Source organism: Emydura macquarii, unplaced genomic scaffold, assembly GCF_026122565.2.
Source record: "Emydura macquarii macquarii isolate MOO-44397 ecotype Brisbane River unplaced genomic scaffold, CSIRO-AGI_Emac_v2 contig_499, whole genome shotgun sequence".
NCBI lineage: Eukaryota > Metazoa > Chordata > Testudines > Chelidae > Emydura > Emydura macquarii.
In genome coordinates, this window is record NW_027130636.1 from 456,446 (window position 1) to 482,163 (window position 25,718).

The 25,718-nt window shown below is 47.6% G+C and overlaps 1 protein-coding gene across 1 annotated transcript; it reads left to right on the forward strand.

The window, feature by feature from the left end:
• The first annotated feature begins 119 nt into the window (after positions 1–119).
• On the forward strand, positions 120–25,454 carry TF (transferrin). Its single transcript, XM_067538699.1, has 17 exons — positions 120–274; positions 5,470–5,630; positions 5,891–5,999; positions 9,019–9,204; positions 9,800–9,929; positions 10,428–10,483; positions 11,815–11,993; positions 12,157–12,328; positions 15,221–15,369; positions 15,773–15,866; positions 16,686–16,724; positions 18,903–19,061; positions 20,666–20,816; positions 21,694–21,758; positions 22,870–23,054; positions 24,076–24,262; positions 25,202–25,454. The coding sequence occupies exons 1-17, from the start codon at positions 232–234 to the stop codon at positions 25,237–25,239; spliced, it is 2,103 nt and encodes a 700-aa protein (XP_067394800.1). The 5' UTR covers positions 120–231; the 3' UTR covers positions 25,240–25,454.
• The last annotated feature ends 264 nt before the right edge of the window (positions 25,455–25,718 follow it).

Here is a 25,718-nt window from a genome sequence, read left to right on the forward strand (position 1 = left end):
ACGTGAAATGCTGCCTGAAAATGGACTGATCGGAATGTGGGGGGAGGAAATTAAGGAACTATTGGGAAACAAGGAAGGACAAACACTGCCAGGTCATTGCTTCTGCTAACACAGCGAGCCCCGTCCTTCTATAAAAAGGCAAGAGGCGCCCAGGAGCCATCACACACTCAGAGGGGACGGTCTCTGATCAAAGACCCAGCAACACCCGGCTGCCTATCCCGAGAGAGAAGGATGAAGCTCGCTCTCCATGCCGCACTGTCCTTGGGGATACTGGGTAAGTGGCTGCAGAGCAGCAGTTTCAAGGAGGGGATGGCAACAACATTCTGAGCAGCCCAGGCACTAGCCAGGGACCACGAGGACGTTGCATATGGGAGCCAGTTTAGTTGCAGTGCCCAGCAAACTCCAACAGTCAGTAAGCAGTGCAGGGGACAAATCAAAGTGAAATCAGCTGCTGGGCTCTGTGAGCCCTTTGCCAGGGGATGGCAAATTTAACACTAACTACAGCAACGTTACTGCAGTTCCTCTCTTTGCTAAGGGCCTGATCCAAAGCCCGTTGACGACAGCCCGAGTTTTTCCATTGACTTCAGTGAGCTTTGGATCAGGCCCTAAAACCGTCTGAAGGGAAAGGCTGCTTTTTCAGCTCCTATACTGCTCTTCTGCTTCAGGTATTGGTGGAGGCAGTGTCCCCCTAGTGGAGTATTGGTGTAGGAGGAGATCTGCTGAAAGCCTTCTCTGCACAGAATGCATGCGTGTTTAGGGAAGCTTCATAAAAGAATATTTAGCAAAGAACCTTTAATGTGAAAGTTACAAAAAAAACCCTGTAGGCTCCTGTCTTTCTAACCTGCCCCATGTTCGTCTCTGGATTGGGGTCAGGGGGAGGGATGATCTTTACAGCTCAACTTTGGATCCCCTTCTTGTAAAGGGACATGCTTCTTCAAATTGCTCCTAGGCCTGGCTTGAGAGTACGGAGTTTGGCTCTCCCCACAATACCCTGGATTGCTTGGGGTTATCTCAAAGAGGCTTCTGCAATCGTCTGGTGCCACTAGTGACTGTAACCCTTCTCTTCTAGCCCAGCCCTCCTCTCTTTCTTCTCCTAGGCCCAGAAAGGTCCACATGTCTCTTTCCACTAGCTGTGTCCGTACTCTGGCCGTTGGAGCCCCTGCTCTTTCAGGCTCCTGGTTCCCTTTGTGCAAAAGCCTGGCTACACGTGCAACAAATTGGTCTCTCTGACTCTCTCCTCTCCTGCCCAGACCCCTTTACTTTTGGCAGAGTGAATCCCTGCTCGTCGGCCTGTATTAGTTAGGTGGGGCGCTGTGGACTGTGGGTGAAATCCTGCCTCCACTGACGTCAGTGAGCGTTTTGCCAATGACTTCAGTGGGGCTAGGCTTTCACCCTTTCTTCTGAAAAACCATTTGTTTCTTGGTCCACTAACGGCCATCAGAGCTGACGTGTCTTGCACCCTTGTTCACAGCCTCCGCAGAGACGTCGTTATGGGCTGGACCCAATGCCCCTTAGAGTCAATGGAAAGATTTCCATTGACCTCAAGGGCCTTTGGCTCAGCCCTGAGTGAATGGACATGGGAAGCCCCTCGCACTGCAGTAGATGTCGTCCTTCCAGCTCTGGGGAGAGGCGCTGAGGTGGGTGGGGTGAAGAAGCTTCCACGGCTGTTTACCTGTGCTTTAGCTTTCCTGTAGATAAATAATCCAAAGCCAATTTACATTTCCACTTAGTTCAGTGACTTCAAACACAAGCACATAAAGCAGATCCATCCATTGCAATTGTTTGGGAAGCAACGTTATGAATAGCCACAATAGATATGTTTGATGATGACAATGGTAATAATGCAAATTGCTTCGTCTCTTTGGTCTGTAACTGCCCAGCTGTGCAGTGGGGAGAGGTACTCTGTACTGCGCAGGGGTGTTGGGAGGATAACTACATTAAAGATGGTGACTCAGACGCTACGATGATGGGGCCATATAAGTGCCAGAGATAGATATCCTTCCCCCCACCCACAAAAGGAACACATGAAGAATTTTTTCCAAGATACTTTTGCAGTGCCAGCACACACCTTCATCTCACTATAAGAAGCAATGAATGCAGGAGTACGTAAGAATTGCTTGCCGTCCAATTTCTTTCACATGTTAGACTGCAGTGTAGTTTGGAGAAGGCATTTTTAGTCCCAGCTCTTCTTATCACTTATTCTGCATTTTGTACCCGATTTCTCAGAGCCCTGAACTCACATGCAGCACAACAGCCCCCTGGTATAACAGCTTACCGGTACCTTATGACGTAGAACACGTGCTCGTCTAAGATCTAGCTCAGTTAATCCTCCTCGCTTTTAAAAGTCACTGAGGGAAAGGGTGTTTTTAGTAGGGCTTCATTCTGCCTTGTATTTAGTCATTTAGGGCTAGGGTATTTCAGTACCTAAAGCATCAGGCGGGCACCTAATGGCATTTGCGGTTGGAGTGTGATTCCAATGGGAGTTGGACACCTAAGCCTTTGAAAAACTCATTCAGTGGCTCTCTGCTTTTTTAGGTGCCTAAATACTGTTGAAAATCTGACCCTTAGTCCTTGATCATGCAACAGTTAAGCACACAGAAATGTAGGCCTGAAAGGGACCACATGCTTACTAGTAAGCACTTGAGTAACTCCACTGAAGCGCATACTTAAGCATATGCCTAACTTTATGTGACAGTGTCCCATTGCAGCCAGAAGTACTATTCATATGCTTAAAGACAGGTACATGCTTAAGTACCTTGCTGACTCGGGACCCATGTGCATAAAATTGAATATATGCATAAGCAGCTGGGTCATCAGGTCCATGGACACTATGGGAAGAGGCTAGAGAGACAGACAGATATTTGTAGCCTGTTCCCTGTCCCTGTTTCCTGTTAGAGACCCATGGTTTTATCAGAGTGGTTGTAAGATATGTCTTAATAACATATAGAAAATATATAATATATTATCATTGTGCAGTGCCTCAAATGCTCCAGCAAGAGGTGGAGAGAGAATGGGGAGGGGGAGGCATTTTAGATGGTACTATAAAAAGAGAAACAGAGATTTTTTTAACCAATCAGTAAAGGCAGATATTTGAAAACCGAAACCGGGAGAGGTGCAACAATTAGAAACAAGCAGAGGTTCAAAAATAGAGACGCTCACGTACAATGGCAGAGTTTTACAGGTAAAGCAAAAAGTAGAAGCAGAAAGTGACTGTTATAAAGATATATTTTGCAGTGATTTGGAACAGGCAAATTGTGCACCATCTGGTGACTGCATAATCTTATAAATGTTACCCTTCTCTGCTTTCCCATTTATTGTTTGTTACATTCCCTGACTGCTTCTTGTCTTAAATGAAGAGTCGTCTTCTGCTCTGCATCTAGTATAATTGGGGTCCCAGTCCCCACTGGGGCCCCTCGTCACAACTGTTAGATAAATAATCATCATCCACAGCACTGTGACTGATCCATGCTCTTGATCCACAGAAGAGCGTCTGTTCTACCCTCCATTCTTAAGGCCTGATCCTGCAAACACTGAAGCGCATGTGTAACTTTATGTATGAGTTGTCCCAATGAAGTCAAAGGAATGACGCATGTGCACAGTGAAACAAGGGCAAGTTTGCAGGACTGGACCTTCAGTTATCTATTCTTATATCTTAGTTCTATCTACACATATATTCCCAAACAAAAGCTTGGTGAATAGGAAATCCGAGTGCAAAGGTATTTTTACCTCTCTGTAACAAGCCATAGAAAGAAACCGTGTGAAAAAGAAAACGGAGAGCTCAGAAAGCTTAGACTTTAGGAGTTCAATACCCTTCATGTGTGGCCTAATGCAAAGCTCTGTGGGAGTCTTTCCATTGATGTTAGTGAGGTTTAGATCAGGTCCTTTTATACTCCCACCAGCTTGCACCCTCATTCAACCTCAGTTTTGCCCATGACAACTTAAACAAATGCCTCAGCGAAGCGGAAAAGCATTGCATCACACCAAGACCTGCATTCAGAACTCTGCCTTCCTACACACTGAGGATGTGTAATGCCACCCTGCATGTAAAAGTTTCCTTCGCTTTTGCCAATAATTCAGTCTTTACTGATCGTGAACTCACTCAGTGCATTGCTGTATCTGCAATCTGTCGTCCTTCGCCAATGGCACAAAAATCCGACCTGCACATGAGATCAGAACTGAACATTAAAGAGCAGATTTGTGTTTAGCGACGATTCCCAGGGGCGGGCAGAGATAAGGTTATGCGGGTGACGTGGGCTGGTTGGCGTGTGAGCGACTGTGTTGGGACAGCATGGCAGGTGTTTAGGGTGGTGGGAATGTTGGCCAGATTCAGGGTCTCACTCCAGAGGCTTGGTTTGGCTCCAGTGACACATGTGGCAGCAGGACAGCTGACGTAGCTGGCCACCAGGGGATTCCCCTGACATGAGGCGATGCTCTGGGGCAAGGGATGTGGCCAGGGGATGGGGTGTAGCTAAGGTGCTTCTGAGCTCGAGCAACGCCCGCCTGCAGGAACTGCCCTTTGGGCTGCTCTGCCTTACACCAAGAACTGACCCCAGCTGGGGGCAAAAGAGGCATCAAGCCACCTTTGTCTCACCCCTATGTCTGGTCCTGCACTGAGTGCAGTTTGGTCAGGAGGTCCATGACAGTGGAGCTGCCCTGCTGTGTACCTTTAAAAGTCTGTCTGCTAGGAGCTCCCCTTCTGCACATCTCTTATGCAGTGACCTCAGGACCTTAGGGGTGGAGCATGTCTCCTCAGGGGAGAAGGAAAAGTGGGAGAGTAGGTCCCTGGCAGAGAAACAGGTGCAGATTTGGAGAGCTCTGACACAGCAGAGGAGCCTGGAATCTGTGTCTCTTCAGGATCTGAGGCATACCCTGCTCACCCTGATTTCAGTTTGTGGGCCACACCCTGCTCTCAGTTACCCCATAAATCTGGAGTGACTCCACTGAGGTCAGTTACAACATAAATCTGGAGTGACTCCACTGAAGTCAGTTACTCTGGAATTACAATGGGGCAACAGAAAGTAGAATTTGCTCCTATTTCTTCCTCTTTCTTGAAAGAAGAATGACTGTCCCCTAAGAGCACAAATGCCGGGACTCTCCCTGCATTTGGGCTGGGGCAAGGAGGTTTAGTAGAAATCCCCTGGCGGTTTGAATCTCAGGCGGCCAATTAGTTAGAGTTGGAATACAAAAATATCACACCCCCAACACTGTGGGCCAAATCCATCTGTGCAGTAACTCCACTAAGGTCACTGTGGTTACACCAGGGTGAATTTACCCTTTGTATCTGTGCGAATCTAGATGTAAGACACCATTAGGCAGAGATTCTAAGCCCGTGGAGTCTGCTACGGGCTGGGACGGAGAGAGCTGGGGGTCTCATCGGAGACCCACGTCTGTAGGGAGGGATGCTGGTTCTTTCATCATGGTCCAAGATTCATGAAACAACCTCTTAGTCCTCTTTTGTTCTCTCCACAGTGCTCTGTCTTGCTGACGGCCCAGCCCAGATTGCCCTCCGCTGGTGCACAATATCCGATGCAGAGCAGAAAAAATGTTTGGAACTGAAGACGAATGCTCCATTCGCTTCATTAACCTGTGTGAAGAAAACAACTCACCTTGACTGCATAAAAGCCATTGCGGTAAGTTGCCAGCAATGTAGCAAGCCTGGGGCTGTGAGAAACAACTTGCCCAATCAGGTTCCATTTGCCTAATCTGGGATGAAGTCTTCATTGGCCTCTTTAAATCACTGATTTCCTTCCCTTCTTGCCTGGCTCCATTGCTACAGCAGACCCCCAGCCAGGAAGGACCCAAAAGAGAAGCTCTGTTAATTAATGGTCAGAGGTTTTTGGCCCCTCTGATGCAGGCTCCCACAATTTGATTGAACCCCTTTGTGTTTCAGGATAACGAGGCAGATGCCATTAGTCTGGATGGTGGCCACGTTTTTGAAGCAGGCCTTACGCCGTATAACCTGAAGCCTGTTGTGGCTGAGCTCTATGGCACTGACAAAGGTACGTTTGCACGGAGGGCACTGTTTTAACCATAAAGGGGTGGCACTTTGACCACCATGGTGTGTGCAGGCAGCACATTAATAACGTCATACTACTCAGGCAAACTGGGAAGGCACAAACCCTGGGCTAACTCAGAGAACTGGTACTTCTTCGGAGCTGGCCACAGACCCAGGGCCAGGGTCTCAGCTGGTACGCATGAGGACTGATCCACAGCCAGAGACCTCAACAGCGCTGCGCCCATTTACACAAGCTGAGAGTCTGGCCCAAAGTGTCCTGGTGGAAAGCAGCAATGACCTATACTCCTGCTTCCTGCCTCATTTTCCTACCTCTCCAGTCAATCACAGTCTCCTGTGGAGTGTTAGTTCTATCACTCCATTCACCCCTGATCTCCCCTCCTTCCTCACAACCAAACCGGGCCTTTCCAAATCCTCTTGATTTTTGATTGGTTTGACGGTTTTTTTTCACTTCCGTGAACCTTCTGGTTCTTGCTTCATTGCTTCCCAGTGCCCAATGGCTCGCTTGAGTAAAGTTACCTGCAGATTTTGGAGCAATGCTAGAGCAGCCAGCTACATGTTATTACAGGTGACATTATCATTTTCACGTATCCCTCGCAACACCATCAAGTGAGGTGACTATCACTGCTGAGCTGGCATTGGTGGTCCCCTCATCAGCCATGCTCGCATGCCCCTGTGTGATGCCTGAAAGCTCAAAGCAGCAGCAACTTATGATACGCTTGGCTGTATGTGGGAAGCGTGCTGGGAAGAGTAGCTTTTCCCTGACATCTGTCCCCCTGGCTGCTCATGCAGAGTTTAACGTGTGCACTACAGCCCTGTAGGAGGTAGAGGCAGCTTCAGGAGGTGGTGATGGGGTTTCTATCCCAGGGCAACCTTTCCTCTCCACAGAGCACTTCTATATCATTTCCATTGGGCAGCTGAAATTTGGCTCCCCTGTAGAGGAGGGACAGACCCGTCAATAGGACAGATTCTTCCCCCCACTGCCCTACCAATGCATGTGGTGGGATTCCAAGGGCAATAACTTCTTTCACAACGGAACTGGAGTGAATCCAGAGAACTACTATTGCTGTTCCCTCGGTGGATGTTTATGGCTCACTGCAGTGGTGTCGCAATGGCTGGGGAAGGCTAATGCAATAACGTGTTTGAAGAACTTTGTAAGGTTAATTCTGCTCAGTAACTAACTGCCCCTGACAAAACACAGCAGGTGGACTAAGATGGGCAAACTCAAAGACCTTCTGCTTTCAGGGACCTTGTACAAAACTAGAAATCACTGGGCTAATCCAGAAACCTCAGACCCAAGCTATGGATCAGCCAGCTGATAGATGCTGTACTAATAGATAATCAAAGAATCATAGAAGATTAGGGCTGGAAGGGACCTCAAGAGGTCATCTAGTCCAACCCCCTGCTCAAAGCAGGACTAACCTCAGCTAAATCATCCAAGACAGGGCTTTGTCAAGCTGGGCCTTAAAAACCCCTAAGGATGGAGATTCCACCACCTCCCTAGATAACCCATTCCAGTGCTTCACCACTCTCCTAGTGAAAATTTTTTTCCTAATATCCAACCTAGACTTCCCCCACTGCAACTTGAGACCATTGCTCCTTGTTCTGTCATCTGCTACCACTGAGAACAGCCCAGCTCCATCCTCCCAGGAACCCCCCTTTCAGGTAGTTAAAGGCTGCTATCAAATCCCCCCTCACGCTTTTCTTCTGCAGACTAACAAGCCTAGTTCCCTCAGCCTCTCCTCAGTTAAAGAATGACAGCAAGGTGACATTTGCAGTTTTGTTGTAGCCGTGGTGATCCTAGGATATTAGACACACAAGGTTGGGGAGGGAATATCTTTTATTGGACTAACTTCTGTTGATGAGAGACAAGCTTTAGAGCTACACAGAGCTCTTCTTCAGGTCTGGGTAGCTCGGAAACTTGTCCATTCTCTCAACAGAAGCTGGTCCAATAAAGATATTGCCTCCCCCACCTTGTCTCTCTAGCAACATGAGGGTCAGTTGTTTCTTAGGGCACCAGGCTGAATTGAGACAGGGCAGCGAATGAACAAGCACAATGAAGAGGGAAAGAAACAGAAAGATAAACCTTAAAGCTGCAGCTATCAGAGCTGTTAGGCCTCAGTGGAAGCTGTGAAACAAATCCATTCTGTTCAGAACGAATTCTATTGCTCAAGCTGCGTCCCCAGTCTGTATTTCTCCTCCTCTCTACAGCATTGCTGATGACACTTGAAGGAAAACTAGAGTACTTCTCCAGTCCTGTCTCCGTCAGCTCCTGCTCCCCGTACCCCACCCAAATGCCCAGCCCTCTCTTTGTATTATAAGACAGGTCTCTGTTCAGAAAGTCAGGCTGTTTTGATACTGTGTAGAGAGTTCAGGTTGAAGGCAACATTTCAGAGTAATTCTTGATGCTACGATTGCAAATTAAAAGTACCAAAGGCAGGAAATTCAAAGTAGTGGGTTTCTGCTGCCTCCCGCACTCAGTTCCTTTGTGTGGCTGTAATATTTGTGTGGCTGTAATATTTGCCATACAGTCAATAGAGAGAATTTTAACAGACCCAGTGTAGAGTCCAGTCCTACAAACCTTACTCACACAAGTCATCTTTACTCATGTGAGGAGCTCCATTGCCGTCAAAAAGACTTATCACGAGAGTCAGAGCTATTAACAGCAGCACACACAGGTATCAAATAAATGCAAAGATGAGCAATTAGCAAATACTAGTAAGAATAATTAGTAGGAAATTTATCATTATGTCCATTACAGTCATTATGATCAGATTGGTACGAGCATGGCAAACCGCTCATACAAAACAGAAGAAAGGGGTCAGGTGTCTTGCTACATTATTACAGGGTTGAAAATGTTGCATTTTGCTTCCTGTGCTCAGGATGTATGTGACGTGTGAGAAAACTGTTGTGTGAAGTGGAAAGGACAGCAAGCCCCTTCCGTTTCTATTTGTTTGTTCCTTTGTTCTAATGCTTGCTTGATTTTTCTCCTCCCACCTTCACAGACTCGGTCACCAGCTACTACGCTGTGGTTGTGGTGAAGAAAGGAAGCGGCTTCACAATAAAGGAACTTAAAGGGAAGAAATCATGCCACACAGGTTGGGGCAGGTCTGCCGGCTGGGTCATTCCCATTGGGACACTCTTGTACAAGAATATACTAACCTGGGATAAAACCACTCCAATAGAAAACGGTAAGCTGGGAAATAACTAGGTGAGTAGGGGGTGCTAATGGTAAGCTGGAGTTAGGGAGAACTGGGATTGCTTAGTGTTAGGGTGAAGGTAGCAGGTTGTCTGAGGAACTTTAAGGGAAACCAGCAAAGCAACGGAACCATTTACATTTCCTCTATTTCTCTTCTTCCTCCTCCTCCATCAGTAAGGGCGTTTCCGTGACAGCAATGTCTTCCTTGCTTTGGAATCCATCATCTTCTGCTCACTCACGCTCCAAAACCTTTGTTGTGCAACAGTTAAAGTGGCTGCCAATGAAATACCCCCAGGAAGTGGAAACTTAAAGCACTTCTACCTTCCACACACACCACTGCCATTCACAGCCGACCACAGGCCAGAACCTTAACTCTGCCCTTCTGGAGATACCAGGCATCCAGCATCCCCTTTACCAAACTACCCCTTCGCAAAGCATCAGATTATAGACAATCTTCCCTTCTGCACATCCCCTCCCCCACACTACCTCCTCCAAACATGCCAGACTACTACACCCCACAGAGCTGGAACACAGCAGTTTGGTAAAGGGTGAGTTTGCTAATAACTATTGCATGTCTTTTTCCATAGCTGTGGCCCAGTTTTTCTCAGCCAGCTGTGTCCCTGGTGCCCCCACAAATGAACCAAATCTGTGCCGCTTATGCCCTGGGACGAAATGTTCCCGTACTGGGACTTATTCTGGCTATTCCGGAGCCTTCATGTGAGTGAAAGTTATTTTTGTCTGGGTAACTATCTGTCCTGCCTTCCCTGCACATTTTAACTGTGCCGTGGGACAGCTGTACTGTAACTAGGTCTGCTGACATGGCTACACTTGTGGAGTGGTTGGGACTTAGTTGTCTCATTGGTTTCTCTTGAGCAATGGAAGAAGCACCCTTGCTCCAGGGTTGAGTCTGTGGCCTATGATGACACCGAGCCCTTACAAGCAGTTAGTGAGTGACCAGAAATTGAGCTATAGATGACACATGGCCATACAGAGCATTATCGCTGGGCTTTTCCTGATGATCCTCATTATAAAATTCTTCTCTGCCATTGCATTTCCTTCCCCAGACCACATGGCTCTTTGGGAAGATAACCCCTCAGTTATCTGAGGCTTGCTTCAAAGGTAGTTGTCTGAAACATATAGGGATGACCCGAGATTAGCAATAAACAGAATGCTTCAGTGTCCTCATTTTCCTTCTGCTTTATTCTCCCCCTACAGGTGTCTGAAAGATGGACTCGGAGATGTAGCTTTTGTCAAACACACAACTGTTCTAGGTAGGCATGAGGGATCATTGTGTTTCACCACTTTCTTTTCAGGTCTTTCTCTGGGACTCTATCCTTGAATTCTGTCTATATTGCACCTGCCTTCATTTCTCTCCTGGTTTATTCCAAGCCTCTTTTCTCTTTGTCTCTGGAAGAGAATACGCTTTGTATGCTGCGTACCTGACTGTTAGATAATCAGCAGAGAGAGATTAGTTTTCAACGCTTAGTCTAATGGCTCTTTCTTGTGGCTGGACAAGGCTACCACTGCAGGGACCAGTTTGTATATTGCTTCTTTGATGTGCAGAGCGAAATTGCATGGGCTCATGGTTCTTTGAAAGATTAAATTCAGGATCAGGAAGGGGCTCCACCTCCACCAGCATCGTGACAGTAATCCACTAACATGACACCAGCATGAAAGAAAGGGTGGTGTTGTGGTAAAGCACTGGCCTGGGACTCCAGAGACCTGGAGTCTGGTTCTGGCTTTGCCACTGACTCCCAGTCTGACCTTGGGCAAGACACTTCATGCCACATCCACAAAATGTCTCAGGTGCCCTTTGCCTCCCCTTGCTGTTTTGTGTGGAATGGCAAGAATGGATTCAATGCCTAAGGCCCCTGACTCCAGAAGCGGGGGGACCTGGCAGCGGATCACAAGCTGAGACCTGCCCCGAACTCCAGGAGAGGGACAGGGTTTACGACATACCCCTTTTGTCGGCCTCTGCCATTGGCTAGCTTAGCTGGCCCCCTGCTCAGCATGCTGGCTTTGTGGGTCCCATTCTTAGGTGCCCGTCTCTCCCCATGCACTGTAGAGGGGGCCTAGGCACGGGTCTCTGGCTTTGTGGATTTCTAAGTCCCTTTGTGGACCTGAGTGTTCATCTCTCTTGGCCTCAGTTCTCCCTCTTGTGAAATTGGGATAATAATAATATTTCTTTTGTCTGTCTTGTCTTTTTCAATTATAAATTCCTCAGGACAGGGATGATCTCTTATTATGTGTTTGTACAGCACCTTGCACACTGAGACCTTGATCCTGGTTGGGGCATTTAGGCACTACAGCAAAATAAACAAACATCAGCATGATGACTACATTATCATATGGGCAGCCAGAATGTCTCCCTCCCGTATGCACATTGTTTTTCTTTCGCCCAGTATCTTTCTTTCATGAAGCCCGGAACAGTCCCACGTCTCCTAACACCGATTCAGCGCTATCTCAGGGAGGGAGGAATCGGTCTCACAGAAGTTGTCACTCTTCTGTGCCTCATTCAGAGACAAAAATCACTATGTGGTTTCCTAAAATGGGCCTTCAAACATTAGTGTTGCTATAACCTGTGGACTTCCATTCCTCCCAGAAAATGACCCAAATGGAAACGACAAGTATGAGCTGCTGTGTACAGATGGCTCCCGGAAGCCTTTGGATAATTATAAAGATAAGAACTGCTACTGGGCCAAAGTTGCTGCTCATGCTGTTGTGGCTCGAAAAGTTGATGGCAAGGCTGACGAGATCTGGAGCTTCCTCTCTCAGGCAGAGGTATTGCTTTCCTTCCCCTTCTCCCCTTTTCTCTCTCTTCCAGCCTCTCTTTTATGTTCCCTCTTTTGCCCTCCATTATCCCTCTTTTGTTTGCTCTTGCCACTTTTTCAAACCTCTGTCTCCTGCTCTTGGCATTCACCTGACCGTTTCTCCCCTGTGACAGGCAAAGTATGGCAAGAACACACAACTCAGCTTCAAACTCTTCAGCTCGCCTCATGGGAAGGACCTGCTTTTTAAGGACTCTGCTTCCAATTTTATTCGTGTCCCTCAACTGATGGATTCCCAGCTCTACCTGGGCTACAAGTACTGGGCTGCTATTCAGAGTCTCAGGATAGGTAAGCAGGGATTGGGCTCCATGGCAGGTGGTCATGAAATTGTAAGGCGGGAAAGGGTCCATTCGGAGACCACAGCCCCGCTCCTGCTCTCAGCTACACTGGTGTAAAGCAGAGCAACTGCACCGACTTCACTCCAAGTCAGCGGGGCTATGGGATGTATCCTGGTGCAGGCGAGAGTGGGCTGGAGCTGCGCGGGTTTGTGCCCCACAGTGCGAGTTCAATGAACAATTGCTACTGGCTGCGTGTGTTTGAATGGAGGGCAAGTGCTCCAGCCCAGGCATTGGACTCCCACGTGCCGTTGAGCTGCATTGTCAATGGCGAGCAGTCGTTTGGTGTCTCTCCCCCTCCCCCCGCCCCTTCCCTCAGTGTGAGGGAGGCACGTTTCCTTCTCTGTCCTCTCCCGCTCGTTCCAGGGGCTGCTCACCGGCTAGCGGCCCTGACCGATCAGACACTTGCCGATCCCCCTCCCCTGGCAGCTCAGCTCTGTGCCTCAGTGGGGTGGGGGAAGGGGGCAGCCTCGGTGTCACCCATTTCTCACCCCTCTTCTCCCAGCTGCCCAGCAAGGGGGCCAGGTGTTACCCGGGGTTCTGCCAACCCAAAGCTCATGGTAACTTTACTTTGTGCGAGGTGGTGTCAGGAAATAAGTCAAATGGCAACACAGCTGTCCAGCCGATAGATGGGCTGGTAGAAACAGTGTAACACAACAGTGCTCTTACTTCAAAGCTAGGCTTTACTTAGGCTGAAGCACTCACACACGTCCGCAACAGGTTAGTAAATCACCCCAACCCTCAATAATTACCGAAGTCTGGGGTGGCTTTTGAGTGGAAACAGTGACGGCTTTCTGATTGGCCTGATCTTCCAGCGGTTGTTGGAGGATCCCAAAGCTATGTCCAAGAAGAGATCCCAAAGGGTCCAAGCCTCCCCCTGCCATTTATCCTTGTTTGTAGATAACAGGAAAAAAGTTTCAAAAGCTGGACCTAAGGTCGCTAGAGTACTTAATTAACTAGGTGTGGTCCTACAGAATCTGCATATCTTGAGACCCGGACAAACATCTCCCAGAGGGTATGCATAAATGAGCTTATTGGTCTTTTCCTGAAACACAGAACCCAGCATGTCCCCCAGGGCATCAGGAAGGGGGCGCAAGGCCAGGCAAAGGTTGAGCAGGAGGCTCCCCTCCCCTCCCCTCCTGGCTTAGTCATGCCAAGGTAGCACAGGCCTGCAGAAAGGCCTGCAAAGTTTGGCTGCTGTTGGCAACAAGTATGATCATCAATATTACCCTATCAGCTGGTCCCTGGCCCTTTTACTGGTCTATCAAAATCTCCCTGTAGACAGGGGCACGGCCCTCAGTCTCCCCGCGGTTCAGGAAGCTGCTCAGCGACATGGCGGGGGGTCTACTCCCCTCAGGCTCCTGTGCTGCCGGCAGGCTGGGCTGTACGTGCTGTGTAATGCAGGGCACACTGGGGTGCCCCGCCCTTCAGTAACAGGTGAGGGTGGTGGGGTCGGTGTCCTAATGACCAGCCCTGCCGTTGGTCTCACGGGTCTCCTGTATCCTGAGGACACCCACTGCCCTTTGGCTTGGCTTTGCTCCCGTCACCTTTCCCACCCTGCTGGGCTCCCTTCCCCCCTGTTACCGACGCTCCCTCCCCAGGCCGTGGGGCTGCTGTAGAGTGACATGAGGCCCTCTCCAGAGCTGGGCGCCTGCCCCTGCCCTGCGGCTGGGAGAGCCGTTCTGAGAGGATCCAGGAGTGTCCCCTCGGTGCCTGGTTGCGAGTTGCCCACAATGGGAGACTGCCGATTCCCACCACCTGCTGCTGAACGAGGGACGGGCCAAGAATCAGTCACAGAAAACATGCAGAGAGGCAAAGAGCAAATCTGTATGGGGGATGGGTGCAATTTCCCCACGTTTATTGGCTTTTCAGAATTATTTGACAGACGTTTGCTTCAATCATTCCTGCTCCGTAGTGTGTCGGGGCAGTTCGGGGGGAACATCTCATAGGAAAATATTGGGCCGTTTTGATTGGATTCCTGGGTCACATGGGGCTAAATCCACAAAGAGACTTAGGCAAAACTAAAGGGAAAAAATTGTTTCAGGTTCAGTTTAGGTAAAGTTAGTCTCAAAGAATTTCATTCCACTTTTTTTTCCTTTTTTATGAGGGGTGGGGGGAAGGACTGCAAAACTGCTAACTGGTTTTGACCCCCATTCACAAATGCTTTCTGTCCACCTGAAACTGCACTTTTTGGCAAATTAAATACTTGACCAAGAAACCTTCCCCAACTCAATTCCCAATCCTGACTCGGCTGGGGAGTGAGAGGCTGGTGCTGTACTGCGAAAAGCACTGGTCTCCCAGCTAGCCATGCTCCGCACTACCAGTGCTAAGTGACCCGGTAGCCATGAAGCCTGGCCCAAATCAGCATAGCTAAAGTGAAACCACAGTGAAGCTAAGGCAAGTGGTGGCGTCTCCATCCCTTGGTGTGTTCAGACCAAGACTGGAGGCCTCTCTGGAAGGGGCTTTAGTCTAACACACATTATTGGTCTCAGTGCAGGGGTAAGTGGTGGAAATTCTCTGGCCTGGGTGACACAGGAGGTCAGACAAGATGACCTAATGGTCCCTTCTGACCTTAAAGTCTATGCCTCTAAGTTGGTTTTGAAGCACACCCTATCCAGTGAGAACCAGACCAGCTCGGTGATCTCCCTTTCCCGCACAGTCTGCACTCCACTAGTCCAGCACTGGTCAAACAACAAGATCACTTTGAATGGAGCAGCAGGGAGTGTGCGTGGCAACAACTCTGGTGACAGCAGCCCTGCTCTCCCTGCAATCAGTCAATAAGTCCCTGGCTTCATGGTTCAGCTGAGCTTTTGGCTCATTCCTTCTACCTCTGCTGCTTCCCTAGATTATAGCAAAACCGATGAGAAAAAGGTGAAGTGGTGCACAGTGAGTAAGGATGAGAAGGCCAAGTGTGACCAATGGAGTGCAGTGAGCGGAGGCGATGTAGACTGTGCCATAGCAGAAACCACAGAAGAATGCATTACCAAGATAATGGTACGGGCTTTTCCTTTTCCTACTGCTCTCTCCATGCATCTGCCAGCTTCAGGAGCAATCGCCTCTTTCTGTCTTTGAGCAGAACTGGCTGGGAATGCTTCAATGAAACAATTTTTCATTGGAAATGGCCAATTCGTTGAAACTGAAACTTTTTGTGGGAAAGGGTCAGTTCTGATGAATTTCTTAACTTGATTATCAAAACATTTTCATTTCAGTTTTCTAAATTCTCATTTTTCAAGTCAAAGTTAATCTTCATTTTAAAGTTTAAGCTAATTATACTACCCATCTCTTTGACAGCAATGTCAAAAATGGCAGCAATTCTTTAAAAAGTCTCATCTCTGGGCGGGGAAGGCTGCATGCAAAGTAGCTTTGTTTCATGTTTGATGAGTGGTTTTCATTGCAGAAAGGGGAAGCCGATGCCATAAGCGTGGATGGCGGTTATGTCTACACGGCTGGCAAATGTGGCTTGGTGCCAGTCATGGGAGAATACTATGGGGGTGAGTGTGGTGCAAGCTGTCCTTTTACCCTGTCCTTGATGGGGGATTTACTGATATCAGAAGACCTGATTTTATTTAGATCTGTGGAAAGTCAGAGGCCTGGGTTCTGGCTACAATAAGCTTGATCTAGGAAATGAGTGGGGGGTGAAGAGACTTTAAATCACTGCACCTCCTGGATGCTGCAGGCAGATTCGAACTGTAGTGGTTCTGGACATAAACTGGAGTAGTCCCTTAATAACTGAAGCAGGGTACATCTCACCACACCCTTCCCCCTTCTGACACATCGCTCATTCCCTGGGAAAACCCCAGCATTGGGGGCTGTACCATTGGCTCTATCCCTCAGGGAACATTCGCCCTATAGCAGGGGTATTCCCAGGTGGCCAGTTCTAGGTGGTGTAGGGCCCCTCCCTGCCAGCAATCCAGATGTCGAGGGGCTATCTGGATCCCACAAAAATGGCTGTTGGTTTTGCCGGTCTTTAACACCCTTTAGTTATTTACAGAATTCCTCACAATCATTAAGTCACTGTCTTCTAGTCTCCAGTTCCAGGCTCTGTCTACCGAGCCCCAGAAGGGGAGTGGAGCAATGTTTTGTTCTGCCAATGCGCTAGATGTTAGACCAGCTATTCCTGTCCTCTTCTGTACTAAGGCTTCTTCAGAAAGTAACTGACCAGCTGCCCCACTGAGAAACCATTGCTGTGGCCAGAATCTTTACAAACCTAGATACGTGCACAACACTGAGGAAATCTAATTTTAGCAGTAACTGCACACTTGCTTTTGAAGCGCTCTCAATCTGAAATCTCCTTCTCTTTCCCATTTCAGATGACATTAAGCGATGCCAGAAGGAAGGAGAACCCGGAGGTAATTACTGGTAACAGAGAGGCAAAAGATAAAATCCTGACCTAGAGTAAACTGAAAAAATAACCTGGTCGAGAGACAGAAAGCTAAGGGTTAGGAATAAATGGTCAATGTTCACCACAGAGATCACTAAGGGGACCATTTGTGTACAGTGTATTTAGTAATGATCTGGTACACAGATCCCGTAGTAAAGGGGAAAGTTTGCTAATGGCCCTCAATTACTTAGATTAAGGAGCACAGGAAGGAACAACATAAGGACCTACCCAAACTAGTCAATTTGACAACATGATCTCAGATAAAATACAACAGAAAAACAAGGTCAAGGTAGCATCTACTGAAGGGAACAAGTTAAATTACCAAAGGATATAAGGAAATGGGGTCAGGAAGAAATTTACCCCTTGATATAACATTGCCCAACTGGTGAGGTGGATTATGTGGGATTTTTGTTGTCTTCCTCTGAAAGATCTTATACTGGCCTTGGTCAGAGAAAGTAGCAGACCAGATGATCTGTTCTAGGATGGCAATTCCTGTGCTCACATGAACATTTGTGGAAAGCACTGTTCAGTGTATTACGCTTCTCCCCTGTATTGGCTGATCCATAGGGGGTTTTGAATCCGCACCTGCTGAGTCCGTTAGCTCAAGTGGTAGAGGTTCAGACTTTTAATGCTGCAGGTCTTGGGTTCAAACCTTGCCGTTGGCCCAAGGAGGGGTGAATGAAGGGGAAATCTTTAGAGGTGCTTCATGTATAGAAAGGAACCCAAGTTCTCTCATGATGTCTAGAAGGTCTGATTTCATGTTATTCAACATAAGCCCCTCTAGGGGGACTGAATATCTCCGGGAATTGCTATTGTGCTATAGAGCCTGCTACTGCTAGATCACTGATCAAATCATGTCAGTAGCACAGATGGCGTTACTGTCTGAAGCCTGTTCACTGACCTACGTGACATGGATTTGCCAGGCTGAGACCGGTTCCTAGTGGACAAATGTCCCCACTAACTCCCTGCCCTCTGGGCCACACCCAAAGCCCATTGAAGTCAATAAGAGTGTTCTCATTGACTTCCAAGGGGACTGGATCAGGTCCCAGCTGATGCTGTTTGGTGGTCATGTTACAGAGCTGAGGTTCTCCCGTAGAGCCTGGCAGAGAAGCCTGAATGGCACCAGCCTGTGTAGTGCTTGTCCTGTAGATAAGGAGGGACTTTAGAACCAGGGCTGCCAGGAGAACTAAATACACATGCTGTTGGCTTTTAAGGAAAATATCAACCTCTCCTCTGTTTTATTATGGAATGTGGGCCATTCATCCTTAAGGGAGGGAGAGAAGAAAGACCTTTCCCCCAGGCTTTGAACCTGGAAAGGGAGGAGAACCCACACTCAGATGCTAGTGTGTGGGGTCTCCTCACCACAGAACGCATCAGGACCAACTCCTGCACCCTACCCCACATGGAAGCACATGGCCTGAAAGACATCAGAAACAGCAAGGTTCTCTGGTGGGGCTTGTGGCGTTCAGCCTATGGGGAGCCCAGGCATCAGCCTCTGTCTGTTCCCGTATATCGCTGAGTTGTGCTCTGCCGGAGCTTCCCTCTTAGCAGAGTCGTGGATGGTGTGGCCAGCTGGATCTGAGACTACATGGATCCGCCAGCTGATCCCACTGCAAAATGTGGAAGAGTGGCAGAGAGATGTAGACTGTCTGTGTGGAGTGCCAATATGCTGACACATTGACCAGGATGTACCACAGGGACAGAAGGCCTGGGTTACAGTACTAGAAAACAAGTTTCAGTAGAAATATTTACCCAAACAGAGAGGAAGGTGGGTCTTGTAGTCAAGGGTCAGGACTGGAAATCAGGAAGCATATGCTATATCCCTGGCCCTGACACAGACTTCCTGGGTGACTGTGGGCAAATCATTTAATGACCCTGTACCTCAGTTTTCCCACTTGTGGGGAGAAAAATAATTGGGGATAATAATACCAGAGGGGTGTTATGTGGCTAAATGCATCACACCTGCAAAGCTCTCTGTATCCTTGGGTGGAAGGGCTGTAGGAGGGCACAGCATTCTTGTTGTTCCCTTGTGCAGAGCCTCTCTGTTGGAGGGGAAGAATGTAAAGAATTCTGGAACCTTCAATGTCAGTTCAGATGGAGCTTTGACTCTCCTGCGTTGCTTCCTTTTCCCTCTGCTCTGTGACAGAAACATATTACACTGTGGCTGTGGTGAAGAAATCCAACCCCAGTATCACATGGAAGACCCTGCGCGGTAAGAAGTCCTGTCATACAGCTGTTGGGAGAACTGCCGGCTGGAACGTCCCCATGGGTTTGATTCACAATGAAACTGGGAGCTGCAACTTTGGTGAGTCAACTTGTGTATCCACTTGTCACAGCAACTATTTGTGTCCGTGTCCCCACTAGAGAGCAAGAACCTTGTCCCCTCAGCTTTCATCTGGACTTCGAGTTTCTGGTGACCCACGGATGCTGGTTGGGTGATAGCAAGTGGGAAATGCTGCTTTGTTTCAATGAGCCCAGCTTCCCTGAGATGGATTTGAGTATTTCTTACTGCAAGGGAGCAGCAGTCAGATGTGACATTTCATAGATTCTAAAGTCAGAAGGGACCAATGTGATCATCTAGTCTGATCTCCTGCACAACACAGGCCATCTACTCATCCACTCCTGTAATAGACCCCTAACCTATGACTGAGTTACTAAAGTGCTCAAATCATGGTTCAAAGACTTCAAGGTACAGAGAATCCACCAACAAGTGAGCCATGTTCCATGCTACAGAGGAAGGCGAAAAACCTCCAGAGCCTTTGCCAATCTGCCCTGGAGGAAAATTCCTTCCCGACCCCAAATATGGCGATCAGTTAAACCCTGAGCATGTGTGCAAGACTCACCAGCCAGACACCCAAGACAGAATTCTTTGTAATAACTTAGAATCCACCCCATCTATCATCCCAACACAGGCCATTGGCATATCTACCACAGTAATCAAAGATCAGTCAATTGCCAAACTAGACTGTCCCATCATACCATCCCCTCCATAAATTTATCAAGCTCAGTTTTGAAGCCAGCTAGGTTTTTTGCCCCCACTGCTCTCCTTGGAAGGCTGTTCCAGAACTTCACTCCTCTGATGGTTAGAAACAGTCTGTTTAGTTAGCAGATGTTACTGAACATGAAACAAGGAATGGTAATTTGAATGGATAATAAGACCATCTGCAGTTCTAATAGCAAGGATAACAAAGACAAGGGTGTGGGCAAAAATTTGGCTTGTGGACTGTCCATAGCTGCCTACTGCAGGGTTTCTTGCACTTTCTTCTAGAGCAGCTGGTACCAGCTATGGTTGGAGACAGGCTAGACCAGAGCCCTGGTCTGCACCAATGTAGCAAACTCTGTTGTCTTGCTGTGCAGATCTTTAGATCAAACCCTAAACCATCTTGATAATGGTCCCAGTTCACAATTTTTACCTTATGCAGCCTCTGCCATTTCTGAGGCTGAAGTTATTACTTCGATTGTAAACTCTTTGGAGCCGGGACTTTTTCTTCTGTGTCTGTACAAAACTTAGCATAATGGGGTCCTGGTCCCTGACTGCAACAGAAATAATACTTATCTACATTTCCAAATTACTCCTCATTGGCTTTGAGTCTCATGGTGAAAACCTGGTACCTGTGATTTGCTGCCCACAGCAGAGATGCTCCCGTTTCTTACTGTGAATTTCACTGACTGTCACCTCTCTTTGTACATGTGCAGCACAGGAACGGATGGTTTTTAAAAAGAATGATCCACCTTTCATCTAAGGAAATGGCCTCCTCAGTCTTTTAAAGAAATTTTAGATTTCAAATAATTTCAAATTACTTCAAGGCCTAAGAATGTTGAATCGTATGAAGATTCTCACTAAGGGATAGAGAAAAGCAAGAGCAAGAGGGGAAATATACAAGAGATGTTCTGTATTCCTCCTGACAGATGAATTCTTCAGCGAAGGCTGCGCACCTGGGTCTCCACGAACCTCAAAACTCTGCAGCTTGTGTGTGGGTTCAGGCAGCAACCTCCCACCAGATTACAAGTGTGTTGCCAACAGCAACGAGAGATACTTTGGATACAGCGGGGCCTTCCGGTAGGTGACTCCAATATAATACTACTTGCTCCTTGGGCAGTGATGGAATGAGAGCCCTGGCCCTGCTGGCAGAGCCCTGAGATCCCACCTCTTCCCCCTCACTCTAATTTCCTCCTTCCTCCAGGCCCCACCTGACAGTGCCCTACAAAGCCCTTCAGTGCTGCCCCTTCAGGCGTGAACTTCAGACTTCCCACAGGGCTCAGCCACTAGATCTTCCCCTGTAACTGAAAGGGAGAACAGGACAGCATCTGTAAAAGCCTTTCTCCAGTTCTCTTGTAACGATTCCAAAGGAGAATCTAGGAGGCCAGATCCAGCCCCAGGGGCCATCTCCCTGGCACCCCTCAAACAGCTCAGGACTAAGTAGCTTGTGCTGCACACAAGTCTTGCCAGGCAATGAATTATGTTTCACTCCTACCTAGTAGTAAAGAAATGGCCACAACGCTTCAAGTCTCACAGCAGTTTTGGTGTAGGTTCCACCTTTCACAGGTTATCGCTATTAAAACGTACAGCCAGGATCCTCCCTGAAGGAAACAATCAGGATTCTGGGAGTGGCAAATTGAGTCTTGCAACAACAAAATAAGTAATAATAATAGTAATAACAATAGAACACACATTTCTTAATCACTGGACAAAGCTTTTTTATTTTCTGTTCAGATAAAGTGTCAATGGTGAAATGCAGGCTGGAGTCCATGCATTCCTGGTGGTACAAAGTTACATTTTATCTCTCCTTGTAAATTCTGTGTCAATTTTAGCAGCGCTAGAAGTGCTCACAGGTTCAGGTCTCAAAACATGGCAAGTGTCAGCTGCAGATCTGCCGGGAAGGCATGATTTACAAACACCTGTAACTCCTGCTTTTCTTCTCACTCTCCTTTTATAGGTGTCTGGTTGAGAAGGGGGACGTGGCCTTTATTAAGCACACAATTGTCAGTGAGAACACCGATGGTATGCGATTATTTCACCTTGACATTAGACTCCATCAATGACTTGTCTTAATACTCATGAAACCTATGGTACAGACAGGCTGGCTATAAAGGTCGAGACACTAGATCTGTCAGTAAGCACAGGGAATAGAAAGGGCTATGGGGAACGGAAGCATTTCATCATGCTGGTGTGAATACCCCGCGCTGACTAAGCTGCTGATGAAGCACATGGGTCTACTAGCATTGCTTCCCCTCATCATCACTGTGCTTTATGGGCTTGAATCAAAGCCAGCTGAAATCAGTGGGAGCTTTTCCATCGCCTTCAATGGGCTTCAGATCGGGTCAGAGGAGGGCAAAACCTCGTTATCTCCTCGGGGATACAGATGTACAGATTTGTGTGGGCACACACTAGACTAGTGCTAGCTTCAGCCTGCAGAGCTTGCTCACTGCAGCCAGTGAGTCAAGTCCTGCTCACCTTGCACTGGGGTCAGGAGCAGATGGCATGCCCCCCTGCCCCAGATAAAGCCTGCTGTTCTGTCTGAGGTCAATCTTATCCCTTCCTGGGGTTTGACGTCACTAGTAACTCAAACAACAACCACAGAACAGAAATCGCAGCCACGCTTTCTCCCCAAACTTGGCTGGTCCTATGGCTTCCTGCAGGGCCAAGCTGTCTCCATCCCTATTTCTCTCAGCACAGGATCAGCCTCCTGCTCTTCCTTTCTGGTGGAATCAACAAGCCACTCCTGCCCCAGTCAGCCCAACTCCCCCCTCAACAGCTTCATGCAGGGTTCTCGTGCCTGCCACCCTGTCATGGAGTCTGTCACTCACTGTCTGTACTCCTGAGAGTTCAACACCTATGTCCAAAAGCCCTGGTTAAGATCCTCAAAGCAGTCTAGGGGGTTTAGACACATCTTCTAGTAGAATGAATGTTACTAGAAGATGTGTGACTAAACAGTCTCAGCCACTCCGTCTGCTCTCTGCTGAGCTCCAGTCAATACATCTCCATGTACCCAAACACGCACACAGACATTTCCAGACGATGCCCCCCACAGGCGCCCCAAGGACAGCCACATTCAGAGTAAAGTCTGCTGCTGTCAAACAGTTTGAGAGCCTCAGACTCATTCTCTTCCAAGGGCACAACAAAGCTGACTGGGCGAAAGATCTGAGAAGCAACGATTTCCAGTTGCTGTGCCTGGATGGAAAGCGGGCCAGTCCTGATCAATACAAGAATTGCCACCTGGCTCTGGTTCCTGCCCATGCTGTGGTCACACGTCCTGAGAGAGCAGCTGCTGTCCGTAAGATGCTGAAAAAGCAACAGGTCAGTACAGGGGCAGAAATCTACTCTACTCCGTTTTATATTGCCCCTCTTAGCATTTAGAGAGAACCAATCACAGGTCATGCATAAGTGATACAAGCCAGTGTTAGCCCGTTAGAAACCCTGATCAGCAAGTCCAAACTCTCTGTTCAAATCCAGACACAGTTGGCTGTATCCGTGTTTGGATTCCTGAGAGTCGATGACTGTACTGCTACAAATGAAATAAAAGAAGGGCAAGTCTATTGCACTGAATTCTTTCATCCAATCAGACCAGCTTTCTAAGAGGCTATGGGCCTGATCCGAAGCCCACTGCAGTTAATGGAAGGACTCCCATTGACTTTAGGAGGCATTGGTGCCAGTCCTATAGGATGCCATAAGTCAGATATTTTATGGCCTGACAGACCACAGAAACCTTTCACTCAGTAGCTTGTTTCCATATTCTATCTATCCACTGGAAATTTGAACGCACAAAGAGTCTCTCATCCCATTACAAGAAAAGTAGAGGGGATCAGGGCCTTCCTCTTTTGCTGGCAGAGATTCCTGGTATATAATAGGAATTATCCTATGGGAATCTCTGGCCACCTTAAGTTGAATCACCAAGTGAACTTTGGAGACCAGAGAATCCAGGCCTCTGAGTGAGGAAAATAAGTATTTAGAGATTTCTCACTATTTCTAGAGGACCAAAACTGATTAAGATCAGTCATCTACTGATATACACTGCTTCATATTGCAGTCACTGCTCTCTGTTTTCTACCTTGCCCATCACCAGAGCATCTGAGCACTTGCCAGGTAAATCTGCATGGTGACACCCATACTGGTCTTTGTGGATTCTTCGCCTCTCCTCTCTTCCCTATAGAGGGAAGCTCTTTTAGGATATATGCAAATATTTTTTCTTCAATTGTTCTGTTGGTGGTGAGAGAATTTTCTTCAGCCCTATGCCTCAAAGATTATCTGGCCCTGCATGAGGCTGAGTCTTTGCTTTCATCTCTTTATGTCCATTTACCCATTCTCTCCTGTGTTTCAGGAATTGTATGGAAGCAGTGGAACTGAAAAAGAAACCTTTGAGATGTTTCAGTCTACAACCAAGGACCTTTTGTTCAAGGACTCCACCAAGTGCCTGATTCAACTTTCTGAAGGAACAACCTATGAGCAGTTCCTGGGAAAAGAATACTTGGATTCTATCTCTAGTCTCAATCAGTGCTCACCATCAGGTAACCGTAACAAACCCAGATGAGAAACAGAAGAACTGCATCTCTCTGCTTCATAGACATAAAGACCATGGGGAGTTGGGGCTCAAGGGAGTTATGTCTGTCACTGCCCAGTCCATTTTTCCAAGCAAAATGAATCATAAAGATACCAATACATTTTTATTCTTTAAAAAATATTATAAATGAATTGAAACACGCTGGGCTGGTATTGCCAGAAACCAAGATCTTTTATTCACCTCTAGTATAGGTGCAGTATGAGAAGCGCTGATGCAACTTCCCCATCCTGCCCATGTGCTCAGTCCTTTCTGTAGAAACTGTGTCTTAGGATAAAAGACGAGTAGTTCATTTTTCATGTCCATTCAGTTCTTGGCTTCTGCTCTGAGACTGCCGACAAAAAGGCAAATTAGAGCCAATTATGAAGGTGGTTTTTGTGATGTGGACTCACGTCCACTAAGCATCTAGCTTGAGATCACCAGTTCATTTCATACCGTCCACCATACACTCAGTGAATGGTAGCAACTCCTGGCACAGATTTGAACCAGTGCCCTGGAATCCTCTTACAAGTCCCTTGAGCCCATCGGTATCTGGTCCATTGGACACTAATATTATGAAAAATTTTATTCTCCATCTGGACCTGTTTTCTGGAGAGAGTTGGAAATGAAATATATTGCTGTGAGCTCTCCAGCCAACATGCCTGCCCCATTCCCTCTGGTGCTCCCTGTTGCAGAACATACAGATCTCCCTGCCACTGTTCCAATCCAAACAGTGAAATCCTGCCGGGCCTGGGAAAGCTCTTTCTAGCTCTTTGTGCATGTAAACCTATGGCATGTTTTCCACATGGTGAGATTGTTACTGTAGTGTTCTCTGTGCTGGTAGGAAGTGAGATGTGTATTAACAAGCTGCCAGCAATATCTGAATCTGCCTGTTCTCTTCCCTTTATAGAACTCCTCCAGGTCTGCAACTTCAGTGACTTGAACTGATCAGATTTGGGAGCTCCTCAAAGTGAGAGGAAAAACCTGGAAGCTTCATTCCTTGTAGCATTCTCAGCACTGAACTGTAGCCAGCCGGGGTCCCACTGCCGCTGTCTCTTTCCCCTCCTCTAATTCAGCATTGAAGAAGTGTCTAGCCTGTTCTCATGACATTTACAAATCCCTGTTGTCATCAGAGCAAGAAATAAAATCTCAAATTCTGACAATGGGCTTGCTGTCATTTAGTTTGAAATATTCCTTTGCATTTGCATCCTCAGCTATTACAGAATGCGATCAAACACACAGAGCAGTACAACACGGCCTCTCAGAAATATATGGATTTATTTTTCAGGGTGTATGGTGTCTATCATCTTTCTTTGGAAGCACTAACAATACAGCTATCCAGGTGCTATGGTAATACAAATAACAACAACACATACCCAGAATAATCCAAACCAATAGAGCGTGTCCAGCTCTAAAGCCTAGATAGC

Excerpts from the sequence above, each read along its gene's own strand:
- TF (XM_067538699.1), top strand. The coding sequence starts at position 232 with ATGAAGCTCGCTCTCCATGCCGCACTGTCCTTGGGGATACTGG. Across the intron at positions 9,205-9,799 it reads AACCACTCCAATAGAAAACG|CTGTGGCCCAGTTTTTCTCA; the intron begins GTAAGCTGGGAA and ends CTTTTTCCATAG. Across the intron at positions 20,817-21,693 it reads GGATACAGCGGGGCCTTCCG|GTGTCTGGTTGAGAAGGGGG; the intron begins GTAGGTGACTCC and ends CTCCTTTTATAG.